The sequence below is a fragment of the Xiphophorus hellerii genome, chromosome 18 (assembly GCF_003331165.1).
Source record: "Xiphophorus hellerii strain 12219 chromosome 18, Xiphophorus_hellerii-4.1, whole genome shotgun sequence".
NCBI classification, from domain to species: domain Eukaryota; kingdom Metazoa; phylum Chordata; class Actinopteri; order Cyprinodontiformes; family Poeciliidae; genus Xiphophorus; species Xiphophorus hellerii.
The window spans coordinates 8168241-8180085 of record NC_045689.1 but is presented as its reverse complement, the minus strand read 5'-3'; the positions used below and the strand labels follow the sequence as shown (position 1 = coordinate 8180085).

Here is an 11845-nt window from a genome sequence, read left to right as displayed (position 1 = left end):
TTTTCTTTTTTTCCCCTGAAAAATAATACCATTGACATTGTGGCTATTTATTAATACTCCTTGCAATTGTGTCTCTTTCAAAAGATGGATTAAACAATGATCCATTAGATCTTTGGATATGATTTTGTAACCTCGCAATGATTTAGACTTTTCCGCAACTGTTTCCTTGTATCCATTAGGGTACTGACGTTCAGAACAGAAGTGAATGAACACTTGAAACTGAGATTAAATATAAATTGATTCTATTTACCAATTAGGTGACTTCACCATGTATCTTGCTCTTCACAGCTGTGCTTTACATAACTGAAGTTATTACTTCTGCGGGGAGTTTATCTATATTCTTTAATCATTTAAGTTCTATAATTTCAGGGAGAGCTTTTTTTTATTCATTCTGATTTAGCTGTAGAGTTAAACTCTGAAATGTTTCACATGTATCTCTCCAGAGTTTTGAAATACTTCAGCCAGCATATGTTGAGTCCCCACCCATTGTTCTGGCACCTCTTCACCAAGATGTTTTCACTGCTTCTCCTCAAACCTAATGAGACATTTTTGACACACCAAGAAAAGCTAAAAATGCCCACCATATTTCCTCTAACAGCTTGGGCACCCTAGTCCAGAGGCTATGAGCAAACTGCTTCTCTGTGCCTTATTATTTATTCCCTTTATTTTGTTGCTCTGGCTGACCATTTGCAGAGAGGTGGGACAAATGTATGGGAAAGGAAAAAAGAGGAAATAACAAGGCAAATGTTAGAAAATTGACCTGGTGTATGCTGTCGTCGGGCTGTTAGAGCATTTAGTTAGAGCAGCATGAGGACTTATGCTGAACACCGAGGGAACATGGGGGTGAGGTTTTCATCTCCTGAACTGACAAATCAAATGCACTTCAATTTGTGCATGCAATTTACACATGGACTGCCACGTTTCATTCAATAATGGGTGATATGGAAATCAATCAGCCAATAATTTGCCTGAATGGACTAATCCATCACACTGAATGTCAAAATGTTCAGTTTTTTTTAGTATATGATGTGTTTAGTATAGATTATGCTCCCAAATTTATCACAGCGTTAAGATTATATTTATGTGGATATGAATAAGAACCAGCAAAGGCAATGAATATATCACATTATGACATTATGTGCTCACTGCCACATTTTCTGTTCTAATTTAGCAAACAGAACTAGAGTTATGGGACATACAGATAATATCTGTTATCATGGGAACTTGGGCGCTTTAATATTATTCAGAAGAAGTAAAGGGAAGAATGAAATGAACCAGTATTTGGGGATTACATTCTGAAAAGGTATGACTTTCAGATATTTTGGGGGTTATATTTACTTAATATTCCTTATTATTCCATAGCCTTTTAGAGGCAGCAAAAGACCTCAGACTGGAGCTATGGTTCACTTTCTAGAATATCAATGTCCATAAACCTAAAGCCAGAGATGCATTGAAATAGTTCAGCATGTTCTAAGCATGTGTTGGAATGACCCAGTCAAAAGTCCAACTGGAACTTAATGCCAAGGTTTGAACTCTGATGCATGAAGCATGAGCCTTGGCAACCACCTATTCCTTTTTTGGTAAATTATTGGTTAGTAAAATGCTATTTTTATTATTATTATTATTATTATTATTATTATTATTATTATTATTATTATGTATTGTTGTAAATTTACCAAAATAAAGTTAATCTGAATGTTAAAAGTAACTCTCTTTTCAGTTCGATTAAATTTGAGCTATTTCACTTTTGATATAAAAAAATTAATACCAAAATTTACATCTCTGAATATGCAAACTAGCGCACATCCTTTTCTTTCCACTTCAGGATTATGCACAATTTTATTTAATTTTCTTTTATATCCCATAAAATCCCAATTAAACTCAGACAAGTTTGTGGTTGTTGCTTGACAAAATGCAAAAAAGAAGTTTAAGGTGGATGAATACTTTTGCAAAGAACTGTACATTTTCATTAAACAAATGAATCAAGACGAGAAAAAACATTTTCCTCAAATATACTTTGTATCATATTCTTAAGCCAATGGTTTACTTGTGTCTGAAGAAATAAAGCCTAATATTTTTCTAATTCAAATCTCAAATCATCTAAATATGTGAGTTGTGTGCTCTTGGATAAATTTCCCCCTCCACACTCAGCCTTTCAGACTTAATTAAGAGTTTCTATGAGGCCCTCTGCTGTCAGAAGACCACTTTTTTATTTCCATCTCTTTCCTAATTTAGCTGCCAGTCATTTTGGCTCATATCCAAAATACCCAATCTTTGTGAACTAATATCAGGCTTCTCCATCTGTGACCAATTAAAGCCCTTTTACACTGATGCCATCATATGTTAGCTGCTCTTCATGCATGCATAGCTGCAAAAGCAGGGGGTAAAGGGATCATTTCAGCTGCCCTCATTACATTTCCTTCACGGGCATCATTTTATCCATGTCACGATGGCTTGACCCTGCAACCTGACACACTCTGCCTACTTTATAAAAAATGTGATTAGTAGTTCTGCTAGGAGAAAAGCAACTCCAACCTTAGTTTGAGGTCAGCAGCTAAATAGATCACTAAACCTCACCAGGGACTGTTCTGAACTTTTCCTTATAAAAACAAAATCCTCGCAGAGCAGCTGGTTCTGAGTCAAACAGAACTGGTCTGTAAATGATTATTTATCCAGTGGTGTATTTTTTTTCCAATAACAAATGTAAGCTGTCAATAAAAGCACAGCTGGGTAATGAAGTATTGATTTTCACAGCAGGATTTCACATAATACAGAGTTTTAAAAGAATGCATTGAAGAAAAAAAAAAACAGCTTATTCTGCTTTATGTGCGCTTGGGTCAATTATATCAGAAGTGGCACAAGAAAAAGGCTGGTTTTAGTAAATTTTGTAAAGTTTTGACATATTTGAACATAGATTCTGAAGGATTTGGGTTGAATTTGAGTTTCCAGGAGTTCAACTTTACCTGTTTGAGTCAGAGCTTGACCCCCTAGTGCATCTAACAATGTTGGGCACTACTATTGATAACTCAGCACAAGCACATAGTCTGGACTCATTCTGCAATAGTTTATCTGGACAGTTTCTTTTTTAACTGGAATTTTTCACAAACAAGCAGAGAGAAAATATCTACCGACAGTTGTAAAGACAGAAATGCCTTGTTGATGTCAAAGGAGCAGGGTAGCATTGGTTCAAATAGATAGAAAAGTAACAGTACTTTAACAACCACTCACTGCCAAGGTAGGTAAACACGGCATAATCACTGAAACTGGACATTAATGGATTGAGAAAATGCTTCATGACCAGCTGCTTCTCCATTTCAGTTGTTACATTCAGAAAGGGTCATGAAACAGACATTTTCTTGTTGGTTTAATAAGTGGGGGTAAATTTCCTTGGCACACTTTTGGTCCCTTAATGCCAGTTGCCATTCAGACACCACCTGAGTGTTGTAAATCATATTATTAATGGCTAATCCGAATGGCTACATCTAGCAAGATAGTGCAAAATGTCACAAAGCTTACACTATAGCAGACTTGTTTCTTGAACACAACGAGTGGGCAGCATTTAATTAATTGGCAAGTGTTGATGTCACTCTATCTCTAGAGTGGCATCAATCAAATTAACATGTCGGGCTAGTAGCATTGAAGTACTTAGAATACTAAGAATACTAACATTTCACTGTTGCAAAATATATTCTTTAGTAAAAGTTAGCCAGAGCTGAGGAAAATACAGTATCAAGATGGCTCATGTTAAAAAAAATCACAGAAAAAAAAGTAAAGCAAATATGACTTCACTGTAATATAGTTTCATCAAATGTCATCATTGTAAATCTTAGTAATAACATCACATACTTCCATGTATTTTTAGGAAATAAACATGGTGATCTGCCACCATCTAGTGGCCATTACTACGCAATGCAGTGACGTCCTTCGCTACGTCATACAATAACAAGGAAGTAGCGACCAAGCAATCGGCACCGTGGGTGCATGGGTAGATTTATTGTCACTGATTGATTTATAATTATGAAACTTTGACCTTGCATGAACAATAAGCATAAAGAAAATATTTTTAGTCTTTATTTTTTAATTTCTTGACCGTATAACTGGGTTTATGTCTGGTGTGTGTGTGTGGTTTTGTTGTTGTTGTGTAGTTCGGTGAAGTATCATGGAGAAATACTCCCACGTTAGAGTGATCGGGGAAGGGTCATTTGGTCGGGCTGTGTTGGTGCTATGCAGAAACACTCAGGATAAATATGTACTTAAGGAAATACAGCTGCCAAAGGTGGGTACGAGCATAATCTTTTAAATGTTAATTTACAATAGTATTCTATTGTAAATCCTATGTATGATATAGTGGGATTTTTTCTTAACTTAGAAAAAAAAGGACTATGAACTCCTAATTCCTGCATGACGCTCAAAGGCGACTGTTGCATTAGTAAAAGAGTTAAATAGTTTTCAGCTATAAAGAAAGTGACAGATTAAAGTATGTTTTAAGCAAAGGCAGATAACTGCTCATTTACAGGAGTTGGTCAATGTTTATTGTCGCATTTTACAGAACCAGTCCAAATTGCAAAGTTCAAGGAGGGAAGCCGTTCTACTGTCCAGAATGAAGCATCCCAGTATTGTGGCTTTCAGGGAAGCATTTGAAGGTAATTTTAAACAGTACAATTAAAATGATTTACAGCATATTAAAGTATATTTTTATATTTTATTGACTTTAATGTTTTTTTATTCAAGTTGGATGCGTTATACCAACATATAGTAGTGGTTCTTACAATGTATGACAAACTAGAGCTGTGGATGGAGAAAATTTGACTTCATCAATTTTATGTCTGGATTTTAACTGACCTATCCTAACACAAACATGCTTTGATTTAAACTCTTACACTGTAGCTCCTGCTGTATGTTTTGGGTGGCTGTCCCTCTGGAAGGTGAACATAGGCTACAGTCTCAAAGTCTTTTGCAGCTTCTAATAAACTGAAGAAAATGTATTCAATCTCTTTATTGAGCTGGGGTTATAAAAGTTTCTGGCCCCTGGTCTAGACCATAAAATATAAATGAAACAGATCAAAGTTTGTGGTCGAACGGGACAAAATGTGAAAAAGTTCAAGGATTGGGAATACATTTTACTCCGAGCTGTGCAAATATCTTTGGATAAGATGAAAGGAAATGTAGTTGTGTGTTTCCAGGGGATGGCCTCTTGTGCATTGTTATGGAGTACTGCGATGGAGGAGATCTGCTTCAGAGGATCCAGCAGCAGAAATCCTCTCAATTCACTGTTGAAAATGTAGGTCAATTTCCCTGCAGCTGTTTTTTTATTTTGTTGTTTTTTTTTGCTACTGATCTTATTTTTGTCCCCGTTCTAAAAAATTTTTTCCTCTTCCCAGATCTTGAAGTGGTTCGCTCAGATGTGTGCAGGTGCAAAACATATTCATGATAAAAGGGTTTTGCACAGAGATTTAAAGTCCAAGGTAGAGTAGCATCAAAGTATGGATTAACATACGGGCTAAAGTGAATTGCTCAACCGTAACAGAGAAGAGTGCATGATCACCCTCTTGTGCATAATGTCATTTTGCCACAGCTGAATTCTCTTATGTTTTGCCTCATGTTAAATCACCACTTTGGTCTCATTTCCTATCGCAGAACATTTTCCTGACTGATGATGGTTCAGTCAAGCTTGGGGACTTCGGCTCTGCTTGTGTTCTGAACAGGTGCTGCAGGAAAACACATTTAAATCGCCTCTTCAGGCTGATTTCTCATTGTTGCTTTCGCTGCTATATTTAAAAAGAATGACTGTGAATTTCCTTGCAGCTCAAAAGCTTATGCTCAGGCATATGTTGGGACGCCGTATTATGTGGCACCAGAAATCTGGGACAACAAGCCGTACAACAACAAGAGGTACGCTGCAGCAGTTATACACCTAATTATGAATCATTTAATGATTGAAAATAATTTAACAGACAAACCAAACTGATTTGACTTTTGCAACAATAAATATATAAGTACTTATTACTTGCTGAAAAACTCTTATCTTTTTGGTTTGTCTTGTTGGCAACAATATGTTGCCAGACATAAAACTAGACTTCAATGATTTTCTTTATTTCTCTAATAAAAGTTTGGATGTTTCTTTTCTCTGTAGCCAGGAGGATGTCCATCTTTAAAAAAATAAAATTAAATTAAGTAACCACAGAGTGCAGATTTCCTGTAGAACTTCACCCCTTCCAGCGATAGGTTTTGCTGCTTAAAAGGATTTGTGGAGGAGTTGTTTTCAGAAGATTCTCTAAGCCCACAGTGGGCTTGCCTTTACCGATTCCTGCCAGTTTTTAACATGCTTCTGACTGCAGATCAAAACATTGGCCCACATACAGATATCTGCACAAATTATGCAGCGATTAATCATAATTTGCACCACGTCCGGAAATCCTTCAGTTATTCAGTTGCAGTTTTACAATTGGAAACATAATCATTCATTCCTATATGTGATTTTCTTTTTAGAAACACCCCTGGCGTTGTTCTGGACTGGGGCATGATTTGGGAGGTTGGGTGGTCCAATGTGGAGTTTTGGTGGATGGAGAATTTGTCGCTTTTCTTGAATCACTGGTAGTTAAGGGTTGCACTCTTTGAGTGTGATTGTGTTGACTCAAAACCCACAAAAATATATATATATATATTATTATTATTAAATTATTAAGCACTTTTTACTGTTCAACTATTATTCATTTAATCCAAAAAGAAACCCGTCAACAGATCAGTCCGAAACTGTATTAATGTAAAATCAACCAGGAAGGGCTGAGCTTTTTAAATATTGATGTTAGAAGTATTTTTTTTAGCTGCAGATGTATCCTTTGCTACAAATAATCAATCATACACTGAATTCTATGTTGTTGTGTTCTGGGCAATAATATTTTTATTTTCTTGTATAAAAAAAGAATCAAGTTATTTGCTTATTTGCTCTTTTTGAATGTTTTTCAAATATTGTATAAAAATAAGCTTAATAAGTTAGATGAAAAATCTGCTGAATTTAATGGTCGGAACAATTGATTAGCTAATTCATTAAGTCAGTGGTGCAAAAGGAGAGATATGTAATTTTATCCCTGACAGTGCAGGGCAGCGCTAAGCTGTCAGGACAGGACATGTAAAAAAAACAAACAAAGAAAAACAAGGTGGAGCTTTGAAGCCAGGCTTAGTCTCAGTTTCCAGCTGAGCGGGAGTTATGTAACTCATGTAGTCTTGCTTCTCTCTGACTGTGCATGACGAATGTCTGGATTGAATGAATAAATCTGTCTTTTTGTATTAGCAGTGACGTATGGTCGCTGGGCTGTGTCCTCTACGAGCTCTGCACCCTGCGACACCCGGTACTCGTCCTCCCATGTCCTGAGTTTTAACCGACTGGACCTCTGCTTAAATATTTATGAGTTACTGACTAAAATCAGCTAGATCAGCCTCATGTTGTCAGCTGAGTTCAATTATCTGCTGTGTTTTTGTGGCTCGGGTGTGGTTTGTTGTCTCTTCGACCCTTACTCCCATTTCCTGCGTTCAGTTCCAGGCGTCCAGCTGGAAGAGTTTGATCCTGAAGGTGTGCCGGGGCACGTACCCTCCGCTCCCCAACCACCTGCCTTACGAGCTGCACTACCTGATCAAGCACATGTTCAAGACTAATCCAAAAGACCGGCCGTCGGTGCACACAATCCTGACCTCTCACCGGATTTCCAGACTCCTGCGCTCTCATCTGCCCCCACAGGTGGAAACAAGACATACACTCTGGATCCAAAGTGATTTTACAGCTTGTCCTCTGACAGGAATGTCAAAATCAGTTGAAACTCTTACTCATATTCATATTCATCTGTGGAATCTGACAAGCCCATGTTGGTTCAGATGGTGCTGGAGATTTTATTAGGCGTTGCACTTACTGCTCTGGTTTGAACCCTTTACAGGTTTCAGAGGAGGAGGAAGAAAAGAGGCGAACGGGTCGATGGAAGAAGGAAGAAGGGTGGAAAGTGGCCAATTTCCTGGGAGAGAAGAGTTTAATAAAAACATCAACAATTGAAGGTGGAAAGTTCAAAGTGCTTGATTTTAACGTGTCTTAGCAAAGCATTCCTAATCCTGGAACATTTTCACTTTTTTTAGGCTACTTCCACAAACTCAAGTGTATTTTATTGGGTTTCATGTCAACCATCAACATGAATTAGAGCAGAATTGTGAAGAGGAAGAAAAAGAATATGTGGAATTTAATAGTGTGATGTACAGTCACATACCTTAAAACAGTGTTTGTAATATTATAGAATAATTTTATTAAATAATTCTTATAGATTTAAAATGAACAAAAACAAAACATGAAAATGGTGAGATTTGGATTATTGATTAAAAATAATTTGAATATTATTTAGAGGGGGGTATAATAAAAAAATTTTGCACTTCACAATAATTTATTACTTTATTTTATATGTTCTATCACATGAATAACATTATTGCGATAGACATTAATATTGCAACAGAAACCGTAAATAAAATGGATTCTGGGATCTCTAAACAAAATTGCCCTTTGAAAAATATTAATTAACTTATTGAGCTCATTTTACGATGCAATTAATTGATTAATTTTTTACTGCGACAGGCTTAGGTGAAGATTTACCTAAAAGCTGCTGTGAGAGCTCAGAACCAGGCTGTAGGAAGAAGTGGACGGCTGAGTCACCGAGTGCTGTGCTGCAGATGTTGGCCAACGTCAGCCTGGTTTCATCAGACAGCATGGCTGCGGCTTGCCAGACCGGCTCCACCCATGAAAGTACGATATCGGCGGAATTTAATTTCCTGAGCTGTTCGAAAGAAAACTAGATCCCAGTGTTCCTTCCTTGTTGTTCCAGGTGACTCGGAGGCCGGCAGGCAGAGAAAGCAATGGGTGCGGGAACCTCCTGAGCGGCTTCTGGGCCTGCTGGAGAAGGCCCAGCTGAATAAAGCTTTCAGCACCTTTTTAATTCACAGAGGAGGTCAAGAGCACGCTTTAAGCATCTTATTTTGCCCTAAACATCCTCAGTGAAACATTTAAATCATTCCAGGTGGTGTAAAAGGTTGTATTTGATGCAGTTTTTTCCGTTTCCAGATGACAACCCACTGGTTGGGCCTCTCTCCCGGCATCAGGGTGATGACACTGATGGGCCCGAACTAGAACTAGTGGACGAGTACAGACTGCAGCCTCGCTCTGATGATGAGGACACGTAAGAACATTTGCTATTTTTCACACATTTTATCTTATAGTTATTCTGATGTGTCTTTCATTGCATATGTCACACGTACAAAGCGACGAAATGCAGTTTGCATCCATCCAAGTGCTTAACAAGAAAATAAAAATATATTAAAAATGTACATTGAAGTTTTTTCTTCTTTAAAAAATATGCTAAAAAAAATAAGTGTCATGAATTAGTCATAAGTTTTAGATTTTTGAGTGAATCTTGGCCGTTAAGCAGAAGGAAAAGCAGTATTTTGTTAGTGTGACAGATAAAATCACAATAAAATACACTGAGGCTGTAACATGAGAAAATGTGACAAGTTTAAATGCTTGTCAATATTTTTGTAAAGCACTCATTAGGAGGTTAATGTACAGTCATATTAGGAACCAAGAGGTTTCACAAAATGTTCTTGTAGAGAGAACAATCTCAAATATAAACAGTGAATAAGAAGCAGCTCAGTTAGGGATGTTCTGCTTCCCGAATAGCTTCGCCAAATCTCCAAAATCAGCCCAAATAATTTAACATTTATCCATAATATTCCTAGGCAAGGTAATGCTGCGTTCCAGTTAGCTGGGAACTCTGAGCTGTGTTTGACGTCAAACCTGAGGTTCCAGTTAAGAAGTCTGAATTTCAACATGGCAACGCCCAGAAGCATTGTTTGCAATAGCTCTAATAAACATAATGTTAAGCTTTACTTTCCATAGCAAACATCTCTTTAAATCTGTGCAGTGTAAATGTAACATACATTTTTGACGCACTTACATGTGTGTCTTGTAAACTAAACATGTTTCCACCACATTTGACTACTGTTGATATGAGGAGCAGCCACGCTGAAATGCAAAGTCGACTTTACACGTCGTGACTTGGGGTGGTCAGAGTGGCTGCCATTTTCTGAGTGGGAAATCCAACTTGAAAGGACATTCCAGTTGATTTTTTTTTTTATTTCCCAGTTCTGATTGGAACACAGCATAAGCAACCAATTTAAATAAACTTTGCTAACTATGACAACAAGAGTGTTTATGCAAATGTCTTATTAAAGTTTCATTTTAATCAAAAGAGTTTGATTAAAATGGAACTTAATATTAGTGGTAGTACCTTCTACACACAATACTAGTTTTTGAATTTCAAGTTGTTTGTTGTATGATCATTCTACCCTGAAACAAAAACCGAAGTTATCCTTAAGAACCCAAGTATCACATATAAAGTCCAATAATGAAGCTTCAGATGGTCATAAATACAAAGAAATGCCCAAATTGTGAACATTTCCTGTACATTTTTATGGATATGTTGGACTTTTCGAATATTTCTGAGCCAGTCTGTGTAAAAATAAACAGTTCAGACACTGAATATTGATGTGGACAGAGTGAGCTTTCTGAGTACCTGCAGAATGCCTGGAATGTGTTAGCTTTGTATCGTTTCTATAAAACAGCTCTCCTATGAAAACACTGTTAAAATTCATTGTATTGTGTATTCTGTCCACACAGGGACTTTGAGGAAGAATCTCCTTGTGACTGGGTGGATGAAGTTGAGAAAATATTTTCGGAACACTAAAGCCTCGTTCCTTCAGACCTCAAACAGAAAACACTAAGCTTTTCAAATCGTGCCAAGCTTTCTTTCTTTTTTTCTACAATGTTAGTTTGGGAAAAGAAGTAACTTTGAACATGTGAGTGAAATAATCGTGTCTGTAAATGATTGTTTTCTGTGAGGTGTGTGTGTGTGTGTGTGGTTTTTTTTTTTAACCGAGTGGAACATCTGCTCCGGGCGTTTTGGGATGTCGGTGATAAGATTCCCAGAAGACTGAAGGCTGTCTCAGAGGCTGCTCCTTGGGAAATCAGGAAATATTAAGACCCACAGAAGCCCATTTCCTCAGATATCAAAAGTAGACTAAACATGTCTTGTCTTTAATATTATTTGACTTTCACGCTCTTGAATTAAACCTAACATTGTACACATCTGGCACTTTTGTCTGTTGCTTTGTTTTATTTATGTTGTTGCAGACGGGTTGGGGTTTTGTTCTTCCTTCATTAAATGTTGATCTCACACCACTAGGTGGTGTTAAAGCTGCTGCCTGGACTTGGATTGAATCGAAGTTATAAAGAATATCTTAAGTTGAATTAAACATAAATGCTTATTCTCGTTACATGGGAGATTAAGAAAGATCCGTCCTAGTGTGAAATGAATTTAGTTTTCCAATTTAAAAGCTTGACATTGTGGAAGAAAAGAGAACAATAGAAAAACCACAAGTTTGGCAACAAACAAAGCCAAGCCCAAGCCTCGCCCAAGACGTTTTGGGTTCACCAGGATATAGACTAAACTATAAAGAGGCTGATTCACCAACAGTCACTCCAGAGATGAATTATCCTGGTTGCCAAAGTTTATCCGGAGAAGGAAACCTCCTACTCCATGACAGGAGTTTCCTCGCCATGAGTGTTTCAGCCTGCCTGGGAATTTTTTTTTTTTTCTAATAAGGAAGCTCAGTGATGCAGCTCTGCGCTTATCTTGAACTCACAAAAAAAATCCACATCCAGAGTTTACAGTCCAGCCCCCTCCCTGTTTTTTGACATTTTTTTTTTCATGTCCCCCTCTAACTCCCTCAAAGAATGCTCATGTTCAGTGAAGATACAGAT

General features: G+C 37.2%; 1 protein-coding gene across 3 annotated transcripts; it reads left to right on the top strand.

Moving 5' to 3' along the window:
- The first annotated feature begins 3936 nt into the window (after positions 1 to 3936).
- On the top strand, positions 3937 to 11177 carry nek3 (NIMA related kinase 3). 3 transcript variants are annotated; one of them, XM_032546068.1, is made up of 14 exons: positions 3937 to 3985; positions 4146 to 4276; positions 4550 to 4643; positions 5184 to 5281; positions 5382 to 5465; positions 5638 to 5705; positions 5806 to 5892; positions 7295 to 7349; positions 7535 to 7735; positions 7929 to 8043; positions 8609 to 8776; positions 8856 to 8978; positions 9092 to 9206; positions 10703 to 11177. In XM_032546068.1, the coding sequence occupies exons 2-14, from the start codon at positions 4160 to 4162 to the stop codon at positions 10767 to 10769; spliced, it is 1392 nt and encodes a 463-aa protein (XP_032401959.1). In that variant the 5' UTR covers positions 3937 to 3985; positions 4146 to 4159; the 3' UTR covers positions 10770 to 11177. The 3 variants fall into 3 exon arrangements, with proteins under 3 accessions (XP_032401959.1, XP_032401960.1, XP_032401961.1); XM_032546069.1 differs by having other exon boundaries at positions 3938 to 3977; XM_032546070.1 differs by lacking the exons at positions 3937 to 3985; positions 4146 to 4276 and having other exon boundaries at positions 5170 to 5281.
- Positions 11178 to 11845: the final 668 nt, after the last annotated feature.

Bases quoted from the DNA above. Each gene is read 5' to 3' on its own strand.
- nek3 (XM_032546068.1), top strand. From the start codon at position 4,160: ATGGAGAAATACTCCCACGTTAGAGTGATCGGGGAAGGGTCATTTGGT. The intron at 5,893-7,294 runs GTACGCTGCAGC...TTGTATTAGCAG, and splicing joins AAGCCGTACAACAACAAGAG to TGACGTATGGTCGCTGGGCT. The intron at 8,979-9,091 runs GTCAAGAGCACG...TTCCGTTTCCAG, and splicing joins CTTTTTAATTCACAGAGGAG to ATGACAACCCACTGGTTGGG.